The sequence below is a fragment of the Morus notabilis genome, unplaced genomic scaffold (assembly GCF_000414095.1).
Source record: "Morus notabilis unplaced genomic scaffold, ASM41409v2 Scaffold664, whole genome shotgun sequence".
Taxonomy (NCBI): Eukaryota; Viridiplantae; Streptophyta; class Magnoliopsida; order Rosales; family Moraceae; genus Morus; species Morus notabilis.
Window position 1 is genome coordinate 194,258 of NW_010368047.1, and position 20,814 is coordinate 215,071.

The 20,814-nt window shown below is 31.1% G+C and overlaps 1 protein-coding gene across 1 annotated transcript; it reads left to right on the forward strand.

Moving 5' to 3' along the window:
• The first annotated feature begins 17,981 nt into the window (after positions 1–17,981).
• Positions 17,982–19,723, forward strand: LOC21392317 (auxin-responsive protein IAA29). The gene is made up of 4 exons (XM_010114178.2): positions 17,982–18,420; positions 18,571–18,824; positions 19,003–19,084; positions 19,521–19,723. Exons 1-4 carry the CDS (start codon positions 18,116–18,118, stop codon positions 19,567–19,569), a joined length of 690 nt encoding a protein of 229 aa, XP_010112480.1. The 5' UTR covers positions 17,982–18,115; the 3' UTR covers positions 19,570–19,723.
• Positions 19,724–20,814: the final 1,091 nt, after the last annotated feature.

The following is a 20,814-nucleotide window of genomic DNA, read 5'->3' on the forward strand; positions in this document are numbered from 1 at the left end:
TCTTATATGCCTTTCTTTATTCTTTTCCTATTTTCCCTCTCTCACTAAAGCTAAGTGTGTGTTTGGTAAGAAGAAGAGGAGTATAAAAAGAGAGTTGTTTGGTTATAAGTATACAATAGGAGGGAGAGTATCTTTCTGGACCCACCAATTTGGATCTTCCATCACTAAATAGATTCAAAAAATCTATCAAAATAAAACTATAATGACTATTTTACCTTACAAAAAAAAAAAAAAAAACTAACGGATAGTAAGGAGCGACTATAGTAATTAGAATCATAAAAGATTATTACAATTGTATCCATGATTAATATTCTTCAACTTTCATCAACTCTCTCCATCCTCTTTACTCTTAATCCCTCGAACCAAGCAAATCCTAAGAGTACGTTTTGTTAGAGGAAGGAGAGACGGGTGAAGATGCCCAATCCGATATTTAGATGAAGGGAGGAGCGGAGGAGAAAGAAAGTCTCCTTCTGATCCACCTAATTGAATCTTTCTATTAGTGGAAGGATTCGAGAAATTCACATTCAAATTTAAAATGACAATTTTACCTTCAAAGATAATTAACAGATAGTCATATAGACAACATAGTAATTAGACAAAAAACCTATAAATTCGTATGTTTAACTCACCCTCTCTCGTACCAAACAACACAAAGTATTATTATAACTTTTTATATCATTTACATTCATAATCCATTCAACTCTTTCTTTCATACTCCTTTTTCCCTCTAATTAAAGGAGCTTGAGAAACAATATATAAACGTAGAATATTAAAGTGAACTTTATTTTCATCAACATAAAAAGACATGATCGAATTTTATTTATTTAGTTATTTTTGGCAAGTTGAAAATGATCAAATTAGTGCATGCCAAGGGTGAAATGAATAAATAGTTATGAAAGTCTTTGGAATTCATGTGGCGTTGAGAGCTTTATAAGATAAAGAAAAAAAACTCCCAATGGGGATTTTAACCCCATTAAACATACGAGTGGGGCCTACTTTTTGTGTCTGACCCTTTTGGGATGTTTAGCAGTGCTCCTATTGATGAACATAGTGCTAAGCTTAGCTTGTACTCTTCCGGCCATTACCATACCCACATTGGTTAATAGTTGTAAGGGATAGTCAGCAAAAACCCCTTGAAGGAAGATCACATCTGACAGAAAAAGATTTACACGGTCCATTTCCTCAAATTTGGCTTACATGTAGAAACTCTCACAGCCACAAAATTCATGGGTTTTTTTTTTCTGTAAAAATACTGACAAGTTAGTCCAACCCAGAGAGGTTCTGGGTCTCAAAATTAATGTAAAGGCCCAACCATAAATGTTAGTTTTGTGGTTGGTTTTCTTGAATTTGATTTCAACTCAAGACATTACCTAATTAATGAATTAAGCTAAATTGGGCAGACCAGAAAGAAGTGAGCCCCGATGCGCTTAAATTATAGACATGTTTAGTTCGCTGATTTGAGTTTTTAATTCAAGTGAAAATGTGACGTTATGTGAGAGCTTTTTACTGTAGTAAAAAAATTAAATGTGTCTGTTTTTTAGAGCTTTTTACTGTAACAAAATTCGAATTCTAAACTCAAATTGGTAAAATAAACGGGGTCTATATCATTTAATGGTTCGACTCTCGTATCAACCTCCTTACTCTTTCTTCTCAAATAAGATGGTTTGGCATTGGATTCTTTGATTCCCAAATAAAATATCCTTTTTTTTTTTTTTAATTCAATTCTAGAAGTTAGGTTGGCTACTTAAGCCCTTTCCGTAGTAAGAGGATGTAAAGGTTTGTCTCCCTATTAATGCCAGAGAGAATTGAAAGCAACTAGCCTTCACTTCTTGAGTGTGCTTTCCTTTTGATAAAGAAAATAAAGTTTTAGCTATGTGTGTGTGCAATTTTAGAACTTGTAAGCATTTAATTCACTTTACAAAAAAAAAAAAAAAAAAAAAAAAAAAAAACACACACACACACACACTGAGAGGACCATTTTATCATGACGATAAGAAATTAATAATCACCTTACTCGACAGAAATGCCCCCACTTACTGACATGTGCTGAAAATGTCCAAAGTTCTTCAGTAAATATCGTGATTAATTTTCCTATGCCAAATGAGTGAAACAGAGAATTGAATACAATGACACAAGCATTGTATGTCGGTATTCTTTTAAGAAACTTAACGTTTCTTGAAGGAAAAGTGAGAGGTAACTCCAATCCGACAATGAGATTATTAGGCCCCGTTCACTTCGCTGATTCGAGTTTAAAATTCGAGTTGAGATGTGACTTTATGTGAGAGCTTTTTACTGTAGCAAAAAAGTTAGATGTGATTGTTTGTGAGAGCTTTTTACTGTAGAAAAACTCGAATTCTAAACTCGAATCAACGAAGTGAACGGGGCCTAAGTCATTCCAAATTTCAATTAGGGGGGAAAAAAAAAAAAAAGAAGAGAGAAACATGTGAATAGGTAGGCACAAATATTAATTAGCTTAATAAAGGCAGATAAGTGTTCAATGTTATACTAAAACTGGACCAGACCACCCAATTTAAGTCACCTGATTTTATTGTCGGCTTGATCTTTTCTATCGCCAACCCAATTGATTGGCCAACCTCTTAAAACAATGACTTGTTAATACACACCCGTTTTAAAATGTGTCTTTTTTTGCTTTCCCACTTCACTAATGATGTCCAATTAGAGCCTAGAAAATACAAATATTAGGGTTGGAAATGGACTTTGATTTGATTTGATCACACATACACGTCTCTATCAAATCAAACCCAATTATTTGATTTTTCATTTTATTTAAAAAAAAAAAAAAAATTTGTAACCCATTTATGAGAACATAATTACATTCTGCTCAAATAGGGTATCTCTTATCCAATTCAATTTTTGTCTATCTTGATGACAGTTTGTGACACCATGTAAACATTATCACAAAATATACATCTCTAGAACGGGGGACCTCATGGACAGACAAACCTCTTATAGATCACAAAATCTTTTTCACGAGGTTGTCCCCTCCCTAGTCCCTAGAATTTTGACTCACTGAAAACGTACATAACAGCTTAACACAGCCAATGAAATTGATACAAAATGTTAGTGGAGGACAGTTTCATGCAATTCTTCACCATTCAAATCTTCATAGCCTAACTTAGTTGACTCAGAGAGTCCAGAATTGGTGAAATTCTATGTAGAGTTATAGTACTAATATTATTAGGACCATTTATAAGCACATACATCTAGCACATCACACAATAACATAATTATAACTTGATCAATATTTGCCAACACAGGTCAAGTTTTACGATTTTCTTTTTCGTGTTATATCTTTCGTAGTGAAAGTTCCGCAATAAGGAGTGTCTTGGAATTTTTAATATAATGCCAATTTTCTATGTAAATATCAAAATACGACATTTGTTATAGAAATGGTCTAATAATGCGTCAAACCCAAATAGTATAATAAATTGGAGGAAATAATGATGTAGAACCAACATGCTTACACTATTAAACACCCGAATATAACCACTTTCAAAGAATTGTTATTCAATTATCATTTCCAAAAAATTAAATACGATTTACACACACACAAAAAAAAAAAAAAAAAAAAAAAAAAAAAAAAAAAAAAAGCTCCAGATTTTAAAAGTACCAAGCCTACTTACACCTAAAATTTTGCATTGATTGAATTCACCTAACCCCGCATAAAAGTTAGAAGAAATCCAATTTGGGTCAATGTGGTCCAGTGCTGGACCTATGGTGGGTTGGACCAGTTATGAGACGGGCTCGACCCAGATGGGTGGGTGTGAGACTAGTCCTACTAGACAACAAAGCTTTGTTTGAAAAATGTGGGCTGCACCACACATCACGCCCTCGTGCGGCTTGCCGGTCCACTCACCTCGTGGCTTTGCCGGGTAATCACGTGACATCTGCATGCTTCTCTCTCTTTTTTTTTTTTTCATTTTCTTTTTCTTAGTTTAATACTAGAATTGACTAAGCACCCAAAAAGAAGAGAGAGAAAAAAAAAAAAAAAAAAAAAAAAGAACTGACATGGAAACTGGAAGTGTGAATCTGTGACGTGAAAAGAGGAGGCAGTGATTGTAAGGTTAAATCTTTTTGGAACTATCGTTGCTATATATTGTGGCGTAGACGAGAAGAAGACCATGCATAAACAATAATGTAATATTTTGTATTCGTTATTTTTAATTCTTAGCACCAAACATAGATAAACAAAGCACATTGGGAACATTTGTTTTTGTTTAATTTTTCTTTTTTGTTTGATTATTGTTCTTATCATTATCTTCTTGGGGATGGACAAAGGAGCAACATCCTTTTTGTTGCTTCCATCATCAATGATTCTCTCTCTAAAAGACATTTGACAAAAAGAAACATTTGTTAAATAAAAGATACGGTCTACTTACTTTTTAAGCTTTTGTTTACATTTTTTAGTTTCAATGTGGCCAAAAATTTTATTTTATTTTATTTTTTTAAGCTCAAACTAACAATCAAATTGGCACAAATCATCTTACCGGTGTTTAATCATAGCTATTATATGAAGGCTTAGTTGCTAGATTCATTTGGGCACTAAAGAAACCCAGCTACATTATACATATACTAAAAGAAATGACGGGATTCACTATTCATGCTACAGTGTTATGAACAATGTCTTTCCCGTTTTAGCCCTGATTTTTTCTTCTGCTGAAATTTTAATTACCGCCGTGTCCTGAGAGTAAAATGACGATACTACCCTTCACTAGAGCTTTTTGTGTGCGCATTTGCCGTGACCATTTTGGTCATTTACTAATTTTTTGCTTATGTCGTTTGCCCGTGATTCATTTCACTCTTATCAGTAGCCTTTTCTCTCTCTTTCTCCTCCATTTCTTTCCTTCTGTCACATTCTAGAATCTTCCTTCATCGATACAGAGCCTCAGTTTTTTCCCCTATTTTCTGTTTGTTGATCTCCGCCATTTTTCCATTATTTCTTCCTGTTGTCATTGACACCTTCCGTTGCTTTGCTGTTGCAATTTTCAAAATTTTTTTTAACTGAGATTGAGGGTTTTTTCTTTTTTCCCCTTTTCTCCGTTTGTTTTCCTCTGTAACCTTTTAGATCCGTTTTCCTTTTTGCATAGTTGGAGCGATTGGGGTTATGTTTTTTTTTTGGTCTGTTTGTTCTTATGAGTTTCTACATTTATGTTTATCTGCTTTTGTTTCTGGATCTGCTTTTTCCCCTTTTCGTTTTTTCTTTTTGAAACCTTTTAGATTCCTTTATTTTTGTAAATATTTGTTCATATTTCTTCGTTTGTCATATTTGTTCTTTTTGTAAAATCTGAGTTTTTTTCCTTCTTGCTAGATCTAGATCTGCTTATATCTTTCCGTATTTGCACTGAACAGGCTTATATTTTTCTTTGGGTTCGTTCGTTTCTGTGATCTTCTGCATATATGTTTATCTTTACTATTTCTGGATCTATATTTAAATATTTATTTTTTTTCCTTCTCCAACCTTTTAGATTAGTCTATTTTGTTTGTTTTTTGTCCCATTTCTTCGTTCACTAAATATCTTCTTCCTGCAACTCTGTAGATCTTTTTTCCTCCCTCACTAGATTTATTGTAGCTGCATCTCTCCTTTTTTTTGTATATATATATGTTTGTCGATGCTTTATATTACATTTTGTCTCATTAGTTGTACATGCATGTTAATTTTTGGTCCGATTACGCTATTTGTTATTATTGTACAGTGTTTTTGTTGAATATTTCGGTTTTCATTTCATGTGTTTGTTCATATTTTTCAGATCTGTGTTTTTATTTTTTCTGATTTTTTCAATACTGCCCTGTTTCTTTTAGATCTACGTTCGGGTTTTTCTTTTTTGATTCTTTTTTTTGTCAGTCGATTATTATATTAGTGAGGAAAAAGAAAAATATTTTTTATAATTTTATAATTTTTTACCTTTTTTTTTTTGGGCTCCTGCTTTTAGCATATGTATAATTTCCGTTTACGTATATTAATTTGAATAAATGTCTAATATTTGTTGTCGTTTTAATGTAATCATATTTATAATGAACTTCTTATCTGCCACATGTATCTGTAATTTTTGCGTTTTGTGTAATATCTAAACAAAAAATAGCTGCCGGTTATTTATTACTTATATTTTGCGGTGCTGTTCATACAGTGTGACGTCTGTTGCTAATGAATCATTACTTTTATTGGTTTCTGTTTGCAGGGATTTGTATTCGATATTAAGCAAGACACTGGTAAATTTTTCTATATATACTGTCTGTTATCATTTTACTCTTTCTTTGTCTACGTTCTTCAGCTACTATCATCCATCATATTCTGTTCTTTTTGTTTTTTCCGTCTTTAACTGCCATAACAACACTACTCATCTCTTACTAATCCTATCACCTTCTTTAAATATATGCGTTCTATTCCTGCTACTCAGTAATTTTCGTTGTTCTCTTTGATCTATCGTTTCACTCGCTGTCTGTTCAATCAGGTAATCATTTTTTCAAGTTATTTTGGTTGATTTGTTTTAAAATATTATTTTACAATGTTATATTTGTTGGTTATATGAGGTGTTTTATACTGTACTTTATGTTTTGCCTTTTCTATTTTACTTTCAGTTACTTATTTCTGTTCTAATTTCATTAACTAATAATCTATATTCACATAATTTCCTAAATCTCTTTGAGATATAACGTTTGGCTGTATCAAAAATATCCTTTTTGATATCAGAGTATTTTATTCCCTCATGGTTATGATGATGTTATATTTCATTTGTTGTTAATATGTGCCGAGTAATTGTTTCTAAAAATATGGCTACTCTTGATGTTGCCCTTATTATTTTGAGCTTATGCCAACATATTTTATTTTGTCTCCTGTTTTAGTTTTATTATATAATTATATTTATAAAATATGTTTTTGTCTAAGGTACTATTTTGTATATATCTGTTCGTTTTCTCTGTTCTTCAGTCTCTCTCTTCTTCCCTGTTCTTCACTCTTTTTCTTCTTCGTTATATTTTTGATAGGTTACTATTATTTTTACTTTACTAACTCAGACGTCATATTTACATAGTGTCCTAAATTTTGTTACAATCAACTGTCTTTATTTATCAAAGGCTTGGTTTTTTTATATTCAAGTATTTTGTCCTTCTCCGATTATGATGATATTATATATCATTTTTTGTTAACATATGTTGCGTAATTATTATTACAGATATATTTATCATTGATGTTGCTCTTATTGTTTCAAAGTTATAGCAACATATTTTATTTTCATAAACTCCTTAATAATATGTTTACTGGTCCTGTATATAGTCGGACATTTTAAAATTTACTTATAGTACATATTATTGACAGCAAATAGATTTTGTTCAACAATTTATTGCTATTCTAGATTATATTTTTCTGTCTCACTTATGGCATAAATTTCTGGATAATATAGCTGGTAGCCATATGTATTGCCATATTTTGTTTCAATTACTCAAGGTATATATTGTTTCCAATAACTGAATATAACCTGAACCAAATGTATATATAAATTTCTTACCTACGGCATTATTACAGATATATTTATCATTGATGTTGCTCTTATTGTTTCAAAGTTATAGCAACATATTTTATTTTCATAAACTCCTTAATAATATGTTTACTGGTCCTGTATATAGTCGGACATTTTAAAATTTACTTATAGTACATATTATTGACAGCAAATAGATTTTGTTCAACAATTTATTGCTATTCTAGATTATATTTTTCTGTCTCACTTATGGCATAAATTTCTGGCTAATATAGCTGGTAGCCATATGTATTGCCATATTTTGTTTCAATTACTCAAGGTATATATTGTTTCCAATAACTGAATATAACCTGAACCAAATGTATATATAAATTTCTTACCTACGGCATAAATTTCTTGGTAAGATAGGTGCCAGCTGATTAACGCCCAAAAGTGATATTCACAAGCGATCAATTGTAGCACAGAAGGGCGGTCGTATCCACAGAGAGATAACAAAATAACAAGAAAGACTAACAGAATAAGAGCGTTAGAGAAAAGTGAATTAAAGAAAAAGAATAGTTTTTGAGATTTTGTTGCAAATAAAATAGAAATGAGAGAATTTGTATGAAGAAAATTCAATAATAAAAACGGTAAGGTGTCGAGAATCCCTAATGTTTCGTTCACCAATCCAAGTTTTGATTCACAATATTAAATAACCGAATAAATTAAATCTGTATGTTGACTGCAAAAATATTATTATTACAAGTTATCTAAAATCGACAATATATCAATCTGACAATATTGCAGTAAAAGACAATTTGTAAAATAATTTGAATAACAAAACATTGCATGACAGAATTACATAAGAAAAGCGTGACTAAACTTATATAAAAATTGACACACAATATTTTGAAAAGTAATAGAAAAATAGATGAGATTTAATTCATTCAGATGTTGAAGTTTACAGAATAAGGAATCAAAACCCCGAATTGGGTCACTCAACAGAAGTTCATCTCTAACCTCACCAAGAAAACTTTAGCCTATCTTGCAAAACATTCGCACAAGTTCTAGAGAGAAAATATGAGACTGACAGCAAGACGACAAAAAAAACTGAATATTCAAAGCTTTTTAAAACCTTAGGCTAACCCCTCTATTTATAGTGTTTAGAGGTTGCCTGTCAAATAAGGAAATAAATAGTAAAACTAGAAAATTACAAAAGAAAAGGAAACAAAATAAAATTACACATAAATTAGGAGAAATCACATATTTGATTTGGGGAAGAAATCTGGTAATTTGCTCTGATTTTTGGGGAAGGAATTCGGATTCAGCACCAAATGGGACACGTGTCGCAACGTGATTGGAAGTGAGGAGGAAACGTGCCACGTGCCGCATGCGGATTGGTTGGCGTGTGCTGGCGCGGTCCGAATGGAGGACCTGCATTGGACAGGTGGCGCACGCGGAGAGGGCAGCAGGTCTGCTGCTGTCGTACGGGACCCACGCAGATTGAAGCTCGGACGCGCGCTAACGGCTGCGTGGAAGGAACGCGCCCTGTGAGGTGCGGCGGGCTGGTGACGCGCGAGGCGTGAGATGGCAGGAAGAAAAGGGCGCGGATTCCTACGCTGAGTGGTGGGGCCCACGAGCTGATGTTGGCTCGGCTAAGCTGCTCGGCTCTCTCTCTCTGATCGGCTCGGCTAAAAAGCATGGCTCGGCTGATTGAAACTTTGAAAACATGGCTTTCATGGCTTATTTTTGTGTAGCTTTTTACACTGCTTTTTATCTGTAAATAATTAAGTAAAAACTAGACAAATTCCAATTAAAAATATTATGAATAAAAATGATGGAATTGTTCAATTAAAGCTTAAATATTTTAATATTATATAAATCAAAAGCAGTATTTATGGTGCATTTTCATGCACTAATCACCAGCCGTGTATATTACTGCATGTCATGTATATAACTTCATTTTATATTTTCCTGTTTTCCTTATCTCTGCTAGACAATTTTTCGTTTCTAATTTACTGTTGACTATTTACTGCTATTTATACTTTAGTCGTTGATATTCATTGATTGTACTCCACTACTTTTTATTCATAATCTATATTTGCTAATACACTGCCATTTCTCTGCCGTTAACTACCGTTTTGTACTTACAAATTGCTCTCAGCTTTGCTTTAAAATAATCATACTTTCTTATACAAATTATGCTTTCTATATTCAAAGACTATATTCTCATACTGTTTTTTTTTTTCTTATCATGTCTCGGGAAATAAGCTACAAGTTTGTTTGAAGAAACATTATAAGAGGGAATCCCAAAAATTTCTTACAGGGGCATGAAATAATTCACAATTCTAAATTTATGATGTAATTGAGATATAAATTTGTATAATAATTTGTTTCTTATTCTGTTGTATTTTTCCTCAGAAAGCCCTAATGACTTATCTTTCTTTGAAAGTATGTAAAATAGTATATGTAATTTCTTATAATTATATTTTCTTTATTTTTTAATTCACTATTTACCAACCATTAAAGGCCCCAGCATGAGATATAAAAACAGGAACTAAAAGGACATTATGGCAGTCCAAAAGACTTGCTATTTATCCAAAAGACTTGCCCCGAAACAGCAAGGAAAGCAACTACTTATTTTATCCATCTAACACAATTGTTTTAAAGATAATAATATCATCTAACATCACACAATTTTTCCTCCTACTTTGAAAACCGAATTTTTCCCTTTTCTATATTTGACTGGCTTTATTTTTCCCCCTAAATATAATTTAGTTATTTTTCCCTGCTTTTTTTCATCAGTTAATATGTGTGTAGCGTGTTAATAGAATTAGGTCAATTTTAAAATATAGCTGTTCTTTTTTTCTCCATATATTTTTTTCTTAACATATTGTAACCATTATGTGGTAATAATTTTTTTTTGTAATGTGTTATTTTCAAACATATTTGATAATTTTCTATCTCCATATTATATTCTGACGGTTGAATATAAATCGTTACATGCTCTATCTTCATAGCAAAGCATCATTTCTGTATAAAGTCTGATTTGATTAGCTTCGATTTGTTATTTACACAGCATTCCAGGTATTTTTACAATTTTATGTATTTATTATTTAAATATTTATTTATAAAATTAGACAAGGTTGCTATCGATAATATTAAATATATTTATTTACTTACTCTATAATAAAATATACTTGCTTTACTTTACAATACAATATCAGAGGATACTATACATGGTTATAATCAAGTAATTTTATCTCATATATCATTTATGATGTTATTATCACAAAATATTTATAAATTTGTTACTTTTATTTTTGAATCTATATATTCAATTTATATATGTTATATTCTTTTATATCATAATAATTTTATAGCATTTATTCATTAATTACAAAATTCTCATAAATATTTGTTTATTGTTTTATGTACATTTCGTTTATCTTATTCATTAAATAAATTTTGTCATACTGTTTTGCTTAATATAGTAATAATGTACGCTCATATGCCATAATTTTTTCTAATATAAATATAAATCTTACAAATTAGCTTATTATATCATAATATATTGTAATACACAGATGGAGCTGAAGAAAAGAACTAAAAAAATTGCCATAAAATCTAACTACCGCGTTCATCATATCATCTCACTTACGGATGAGGATTCAGCAGTTGTAAATACTGATTACTTAAGTAAATCAGGTTCTGGTATAAGAGATTCAATCACACTGATCCCTCGATCCAGAGTTAATGTGATGCAACATATGACCCAAACTGAAAACAGACATATACTACATATGTCTGAAATTGAAAGCCAATCTATGCAACATATGCCTGAAATTGAAAGCAGATCTTCTGAACGAGTTCATGCATCAGCAATTGAAAACAACACAGAAAATCGTAAATTTCTAACTTACATTGAATACTACAATTTTTTTTAAGGGGAAAAAAAATTTATCACAAACTGATCTTAATTTTTTTCCTTAGGTGATACTAACATGTATACCGACTTTAGAAACTGTTCTTATATCTGCCATTATTGTGGTGCTCTTTTCTGGCTTAATGAACGAATCAAATGAAGTAACCCACCTAAATTTAATCTTTATTGTAGACAAGGAAAGATTAGAATACCTTTTAGTAAAGATATTCCTTCTATACTATATAATCTACTAGATTACTATGGAGGATCTTTGAGTGCGCATTTCCGCAAAAATATTAGAATTTATAATTCCATGTTTGCATTTACATCATTTGGATGTGATATAGAAAATTTCCCAAAAAACTCTATCGGCCCTTATATTTTTAAGATGAGTGGACAAATACATCATTTAATAGGTTCTCTGCTTCCAACTGATAACAATCCCCCTAAATTTGCACAATTATATATATATGATACACAGAATGAAGTTAAAAATCGAATGGCTTCATTTACATTTGAAAATGAATCAAAAAATTTAATTAAAATAATAATTGAACATTTAATTACAATGTTAGACAATACAAATAATTTAGTAAAAATTTTCCGATCGATAAGAGATAGATATGAAGAAGATAAATTACCATCCATGAAGCTAAGACTTATAAAAATACAGATAATAATCAATATGAATTACCGACTTCAAACGATATAGGTTGCCTAATAGTTGGAGATATTGGTGAATACGAACAAGGAAGAGACATTATAATTGAAGATAAAACAAATTCTTTACAAAGAATGCTTAAACTTAAACTTCAACGGTTTACCATCACATGAACTAAATCTTAAACTAGGAACTCCAATAATGCTTCTGAGAAATCTAAATCAATCTGCTGGACTATGCAATGGAACTAGACTTATTATAACACAGTTAACAAATAAAATAATAGAGGGACAGATCATCACTTCAAATAATATTTCTGATAAAGTTTATATTCCAAGAATAGAAATGACTGTACATGAATCTAAATGGCCATTTACTTTGTAAAGACGCCAATTCCCTATCAAAATATGTTATGCAATTACAATAAATAAAAGCCAGGGACAATCTTTGAATAAAGTTGGACTATTTTTAGAAAATCAAATATTTAGCCATGGTCAATTATATGTTGCTTTATCTAGAGTGACAAATTCAAAAGGCTTATATATATTACTCAATGATTCAAACAACAACTATCTTAATCATATAAAAAATATTGTCTACAAAGAAATCTTACACAATATCACATAAATAAATATATACAAAATATATACCACCTTATATTCTTCACAACATTAAAATTTTTTAATATAACATTTTTAACAATAAATTCAAATAGAATATTTGTCATTATAATAACATCTTATTTACTTTTTTCAAGACTAAGAAAATATGACAACACCTATTCGTGCACTAAAACCAAATGAAGTCTATGAAACAATACAAGCACGAGTATGCAGAATATGGACAAACAATGATTTTGTCTCAGGATGCCTGATCAGCCTTGACTGTATCCTGGTTGATGAAGAGGTACTAAAAATTTAAAATGTTATAATACATATTATTTTATACAATATTTATTAATATTGAATAAATTTCTACTCTTATTATTTATTTACAGCATGAGGCAATACAGGGAACAATTTGAGCACGAGATTCAGACTATATTTCCCAAAAAATTATGCAAGACAATATATACAATATTAGCAACTTTTATGTTACTGAAAATAAACCAACATACAAAGTTGTTCCACATAATGCTATGATTCAATTTACACGAGCAACATCCTTTACTCCAATTGTGGAAGACGCACCACACATCCCATTTCACAAATTCTACTTCATAGAATTCGACCAGTTGTATCAAAGAATAAACAATACTGAGATATTAACAGGTACTATCTTACTTAACTTATTTTATTATTACTATAAAATTTTTTTCAATATTTATTTACAAAATTTTCCTATTTATATATAATACTAGATGTTATTGGAGTATTAACAAGTGTCCAGGCACTCAAGCATACACATGTTAGCACTAGACCAACAACACGGCGATCCATAACAATACAAAACATCAGGTATAATAATTTCATACTCTTTTCCCTCAAATTTACTATTCATTATAACTATTTAACATGAATACAATTATTCCTCGCTTTTATCGTTCACTTTTATTACTCATTCTTATAAACCACTTTTTGCCTACAGAAATGAACATCTACAGGTAAGCCTATGGGGACATAAAGCCGATCAGTTTGATGAAAATGTCCTTAAAGCATTAAAGGCACCAATTGTGGCTGTTTTCTCATCAATGCTGACAAAGCAGTATCTAGGTATTTTTGACATTATTTTATCTAAACTTCTTTATATACACATATACAATAAAATAGCATACATTTATTATCTACTCTACTATATTTCAAGGTAACTCATATGTTTCAAGTACATCAGCAACGATCTTCTATATTGATCCGGATATCCCAGAAACGACGACATTAAAGACAAGGTAAACATACATGTATAGAAAATATATGCTAATAAATTTATCATATTAAATAATAATACATTTTATTTATACCTTCCTGACCTTATTCATATTTTTATACGTACAGATTTTCCCACTAAAATCAACAAATTGAGTTCCTACCACCTCCAAAAACACCTATCCAAACAGTCGAAGAGCAAATATCGACAAATAGAAGAACAATAGACGAGCTCAAAACAATGGATGCACAAAATTATCTGGTTAGTACTATTAACTTTCCTATCATTTTTTTACTATACTTAGTAAAGAATTTTAACCAAAATTATTATCTCTTTTATACAAGGTGAAAAATTCACTGTAAGAGCAACAATAGTAAACTTCTCGACGTCTCAAGGATGGTTCTACAATTCTTACCCCAGATGTTACCGACAATTAAAACAAACAAGAATAGGTTGGTGGTGCGACAGTCATGGCCATATAAAGTCAACACCCTCTCCATGGTAAATAGATTTATTACCATACCCTTTTCACTTATTACATATATTCATTTGATTTAATAAAAAAATAAAAGACATTACAAAAAATATACATATATATGTATATATATTACAGGTACAGATTAACAATTCAAATTGAAGATCATACTGGAGACATAGAGGTCATCGCTTTTGGCAGAACCGCTCAGGCATTAATAAAAAAACCCTGTTCTGCACTAACAATTGACGAGGGCTTTACTGATCCATTTATAATACCACTAGCTATCGATCAGATCCGAGGACAATCCAAAATCTTCCAGATCTTTTTCCAACAGCGAGGCACCCAAATGAGTACATTAATTTCCAAAATATTTGAAGACATCCATGTTCCATCATCGCCACCAAAACTATTAACTGCAGGAACAGAAGAACCACATAGGTAAATATTGTCTTTAAAATTTTCTAGCAACTATACATATATAATATTTATATTATATTAATAACACCTTTAAAATTTCCGCATCTTTCAGCCCACCAGCTATACCATCTTCCCCGCTATCAACACTAGCCACATTTGATCCACACACTCCAACACCAAAAAAGCCAAGCACAAGGTAAATCACATTCAACACAACAAAGATTATCAATTTATTCAAAAACATATCTACAGATTATTTCATTCTTTCAGTCCTGAATCAAGAATAACAAGACAATCTACAAAACGTCCAAGAACAAGGTACTTTAAATATTTTTATAATACTTATTTCATACTATATATTTTAACCACCTTTACTTCTTTTAACATTTATATTTACAACTGCTTCCCTCATTGTTATGCTTGCAGCTAAAAAAAAAAGAATTGCTGAAGGACTACAACTTCCCTTTTTTTCCCTGTACATTCTGTATATATATAAATATTCTAAATAATAACGCTATATATGTATGCATAAATATCTTTGTACAAATTTTATATCCATCATGTAATACAATGCTATATAATACATGTATATATATAAATATATTTTAAATACAACTGCCATATAATATAACACTGTTTTCCGTAGCAACGCGCGTATCTTACTCGTTATGGTCTAATGGAAAGTACTAAGGTTTTATTACTGCTGCTGCTATTATTATTATTATTATTATTATTGATAACATATCATAGTAAATAGCTCCGTTTTGAAATGTCTAATCTTTATCAGATTTTGCCAATTTTGTATAAAATGAAAAAAAATGTAATGTGACTTGTTGACGAGATCTAACATACGTGCACCGATTATAAAGACTCTTACCTTGGAATTTTTATTTTTATTTTTTATTTTTATTTTTTTTTTTTTATAATCACACTCCAAAATTTCAAATAAAGAATACTATTGTGTATCATCAGTGATTATTACCACTAATGCTAAGCTAATATAAACATTTACATGTCAATTATAGGAACACTACATCATATCAGTCTACCGTACCCTTAAAGTGCTATTACCAATTAATCACATACTCCTTTTTTTTTTTTTTAAATTGGCACAACATATTTTTCTTGGCTCTAAAGAAAGAAAAAGATCGAGATGAAAGAATGGTGAAACATAGGCGTCATGTAAGTTTGTAACCGCATCTTTGATTAGCAAAAAAAAAAAAAAAAAAAAAAAAAAAAAAAAAAAAAAAAAAAGTGTAACCGCAGAAAAAAAAAAAAAAAAAAAAAAAAAAAAAAAGAAAGAAAAGAAAAAGTGTAACCGCAGAATCAAAAAGAAAATCATGTCCAACACTTTGAGAACACGAGACGTGAAGTGGTCGCCACCCTTAGGATTGACTTTTAGCCGACTTCCCGACTGTTATTGGACTCCAACAAACTGAATTCTGGGCCTTTCATTTACTTTAATGGGCCCCACAAAAGAGGGCTCTTAGCATTCACACGACCGTCCACTCGCACGTGTATGAAACGCTCCTCCTTTTGTGGTGAGAAAGTAAAAATCCAAAAGTAAATAACAAAATTAGTTCCACGTTTTTATCCAAGCAGCCTAATTAATATAGAGATTTGCACAATCCAATGGATAATAATCTTGGTTGACATGCAATTCCACGACTGTTTTGTTTTGTCTTTCTTTGAGAAAATTTCTGTGTACGTTCTTTGTCTGTTTGGTGAAATTTTTAGAAACAAACACAATTTTGTTTGAATATGGACTACGTTGCTTAAGAATTTCGTATTTTAAAATGTCTTATATCAGGACACTAGCATAGAACTTGTATTAAAAGTAAAATTTTGACCATATGATAGACTAATAGTAAAAATAGCAATCCGCGTCATATAAGTTAAAAGGAGACAGACGGTTAGCATTAAAAATCGTGAATCAAGTATGTACTAGTAAGATTGATCCTAATATCATGCTAATGATTTTACAGCGACTTAATCAATTAAAATCACAGCTAATGTGGAGATAATGATTTTTTGTTACACGATAATTTTAAATTTAATGTTTGAATAGAATAGGAGCCGTGCCATTTTGTCTCTCACAACCTAAAATGAAGAAAAATATGCTCCTATGCCGTGTTTACGATAAGTTACAACTATGGTACTCAGTGATTAAGAAATTAATTTTATAGGAATTTTATTCAAACGATTACATGATACATGTGATTAAAGATGTTAAAAAACTAAAGACTTGGTGATATATTGATAGAAGATTAGTGGATGAATTTTAAGTTATTTTGAACTCGATTTTGGGTTGTCAATTTGAAATTAATCCTTTTATTTGGTTTCTTAAGAAAGTCTCATTACCAATTAGACGCTTGTAATATTTTTCGTTGTAATTTCGTTTTTATGCTCAATTTATTTTGGTGTAACACTCAATGTAATACGTCCACATCTTAATGTCCAGCCCTCTCTCTCGACGTGGTGCCTTTCCTTCTTCTTTATCAACATTTTATTTATTGTATATAGGAACGATATTATAATAGTGGAAGAAAATGTTACAAGCGTCGAATTGATCATATGGGATTTGAGACTTTGTCTAAATTTTTTTAGTGTATGTCTAAATTCTCTGGATCTTCTATATAATCTCCACTTAATAACATCTTTTTACACCCTATCTCCAACACTTGTCACCCAAAAGTAGAGCGTGAAAATCATGAAATTTTGCCAATTTCACCGGCTGTTCCTGCTCAAAGGTAAACACACAAGCATATAAACACAACAGTGGCAAAAAACGAGCGTGGGAAGCCTAAAGCATGGACTAAGTGTTGGGAGTTCAGAAAACAATGTGGTTAAAATTAAGTAAGAGAGAGAGAGAGAGAGAGAGAAAGCAATTGGGTCGGCTGAAAGAGGAACAATGATACGGACACATTAGCCAATGTCCCCAATTCTTTGTCCCCATGCCCGCCAAGCCCGGGCTCTTCTTCTCCATTCTTTGTCCCTCCAACATATGGACCCCACACAACCCCTCTCTCTCTCTCTCTCTCTCTCTCTCTCTCTCTCTCTCTCTCTCTCTCTCTCTCTCTCTCTCTCTCTCTCTCTCTCTCTCTCTCTCTCTCGATAAATACCCTTTCCCTCTATTCTCACCCACTTTCATAACTCCAAAAAATAAACAATCAAAATCTCTCTCAATCTCTCCACACTCTATATATCTCTCTTTTATAGGATATTGGGGTTGTGTTATTTTTACTTGGGAAATCTTTGTTCGTTGGCTTTTGTTGTTGGGATCACTGTGATATTGCATCATGGAGCTTCAACTGGGTCTTGCTCTTCTTCCAAGCAATTCATCACTTGATCATGTTCAGGGGTTTGATTTGAACAAGGAGGGACTTATAATTGGTTCAAATCATCACCACGAAATAAGGTCCAACAAGAAACCCAGGTTTTGCCAGGCATTTCTGGAGAATAATGATGATGATGATGATGATCATCATCATCAAGATTCACTGCCTAAAACGCTTCCTTTGTTGTGTTGGAACAATCAGCCAAACGAGGGAGACAATGACCCTTATAGAGACCTACACAAGTATTCCACTTTTAGCCTCTCCAAGTACGTATGATCACTTGTTCAAACAAAAAAAAAAAAAAAAAAAGAAGGAAGAAAAAGGAAAAAAAATCATCAAAATATCCATTTTTTTTTGTTATACCTTATATTTATGTGTTGAGTTTTTATTTTATTAATTTTTTGCATGGAATATAGGAATGAGGGAGAAGATGGAGTGGTGGGGTGGCCACCAATAAAGTCAAGGAGGAAGAGACTTTGCTGCAACGTTGGTGATCGATCGGAGATCAATCGTACGGTGGAGAATGGGTGTAGTTGTGGTATGAGGGTATCAAAGTTCATGTACGTGAAGGTGAAGATGGAAGGAATGGCAATAGCAAGAAAGATCGACCTGAGCCTCCATAGTTGTTTTGGGACTCTCACGGACACCTTAATGGACATGTTTGGGAAATGTAAGTGATTTTAAACTTACTGTTAATATGTATATGTGTGTATATATATGTCTATATATATGTATTACATTTTTGAGTTACAAGGTGAAAACAATAATATTCTAAAGTTTTTGTGAAATCAAGTTTTGAAATGGACCTATTCCTAATTTATTCTGTTTTGTGGCTGTTTTGTGAACAGGTCAGGAGGACTCAGGCAATCATAAACTCACTTATCAAGACAGGGAAGGAGATTGGTTACTTGCCCAAGATGTACCTTGGAGGTACATGAATTTCATCTCCATTTTTTTTAAAGCAATGGATTAAGCTAGTGTGAATTGGTTTATTTTGCTTGTGTTATATATGTTTAGAACATTTAATTATCTAGAATTCAAGCCTTAAAAAGAAAAAGAATGGAAAAAATATTCAACACTCAAAAATGTTATTTATTTATTTATTTTTGTGAGAGAATTGACCCCGCTAGACATTTCCCTTTTTATTCAAAAAAATATATTGAATTTGATGGAAATTTACCCCCAATTTTTCTCTTTTTTTTAGCCCCCATTTTTTTGTTTTCGTTGCTTAAGAGAACATATTGAAACGGAATGCTCAGCCAAAAATAACAGCAAGAAAAGCCTATTTTACATGAATTGTCGTACTTATTATGTTTTATGAAGCACATTAGTTTTCTGACTAAACTTTTTTCGATTGTTTATGCAGAACCTTTATAAGGTCTGTTCAACGACTCAAATTGCTGAGGAGGATGTAATCAATCTTTTTTTGTTAATCTCGCTTCTTTGATAGAAATAATTTTTCTTTTTCTTTCTTTTTTCATTTGAATTTGGAAACTGTATGTAAAATATAGGCTATGTAAAACATCCTAATTAGTTGTATAACATATGCACTACCTTGAGTTTACACAAGAGGAGATAATATTAATGTAGTACTTTTATAGTTAGAAAAGCTCAAGTTCTTTTTTTTGTTTTTGTTTTTGTTTTTTTGTGTTATATATGCTCGAGTACTAGCTATTAAAAATAATGATTCGCTTATACTTTAAAAAAAAAAATGTAAAACAATAGAAAATAAAAGACGATTCATCTGATGAAACCTCTAACAACTATTAATTCCTGAAAAGTACCAATCAAACATTAAGAACAAAATTGGTTTCAGTATTCCCGAAGCTACGATATATTATTTATTAATTATGTTAGCGGCATCAGTAATTTTGTACTTGAATGAATTTGCATTAATTTTCCAAATATTTCATATATTTGTTTTTACCTCATATTTTCCAAAATTATAAATTTAAATAAAACATTATATTGTCGAAGAATTTATCCTCTGGGCTCCCATGTCTGAATCAACTGGGGTGGAAATCAGAAACTAGAGAATCTTCAATGTTAAGCAGTAATCTATCTATTACTATATTATAAAGAAGAGTTCCTCTTAGGATACTATTTAAAAATTTGGTCTATCTATTTTCTCTACTTGAGTTTTTTGTCTTCTTCTTTTTCACCTTTATATATCAAACCATTTGTTTGCTACAATTGGCAACTTCTTTTATTTATTTATATAATTCACCAAAAAAATATCTTTTTTTTTTTTTTTTTTTTTTCGATTTCTACATATCAAGTGCCAATAAGTTTTATATGGATTGTTGCAAAACGTTTCGTACGTGAGAAAAAAAATGCGAAACGTTTCGTAAGGGGGTCCCACCATTAGGCTATTTGTTTTTTAAAATTTTTTTGGCTTTTTCTGTCTTTTTTTCTCAGTTTTTGTTTTTATTTTTTATTATCTCTTTTGTCTTCTTCTTTTTCTTTTTTTTAACAATTTATATAACTGTTGTCTCAAGTGAATTACGCGCACAGAGCACACATTTTCTACTAGTAATTGAAAAAATATGACATCCATTTATTTTTTCAAAGGATATACCCCTAATTGTCTTCCATAGTTTTCTGCACCCCGTTTTTTCTCTTTCAGAAATTGTCTCTCTTAATTTGATCTAAAAAGGAGA

Bases quoted from the DNA above. Each gene is read 5' to 3' on its own strand.
- LOC21392317 (XM_010114178.2), top strand. From the start codon at position 18,116: ATGGAGCTTCAACTGGGTCTTGCTCTTCTTCCAAGCAATTCATCACTT. The intron at 18,421-18,570 runs GTACGTATGATC...CATGGAATATAG, and splicing joins TCCACTTTTAGCCTCTCCAA to GAATGAGGGAGAAGATGGAG. The intron at 19,085-19,520 runs GTACATGAATTT...TTGTTTATGCAG, and splicing joins GCCCAAGATGTACCTTGGAG to AACCTTTATAAGGTCTGTTC.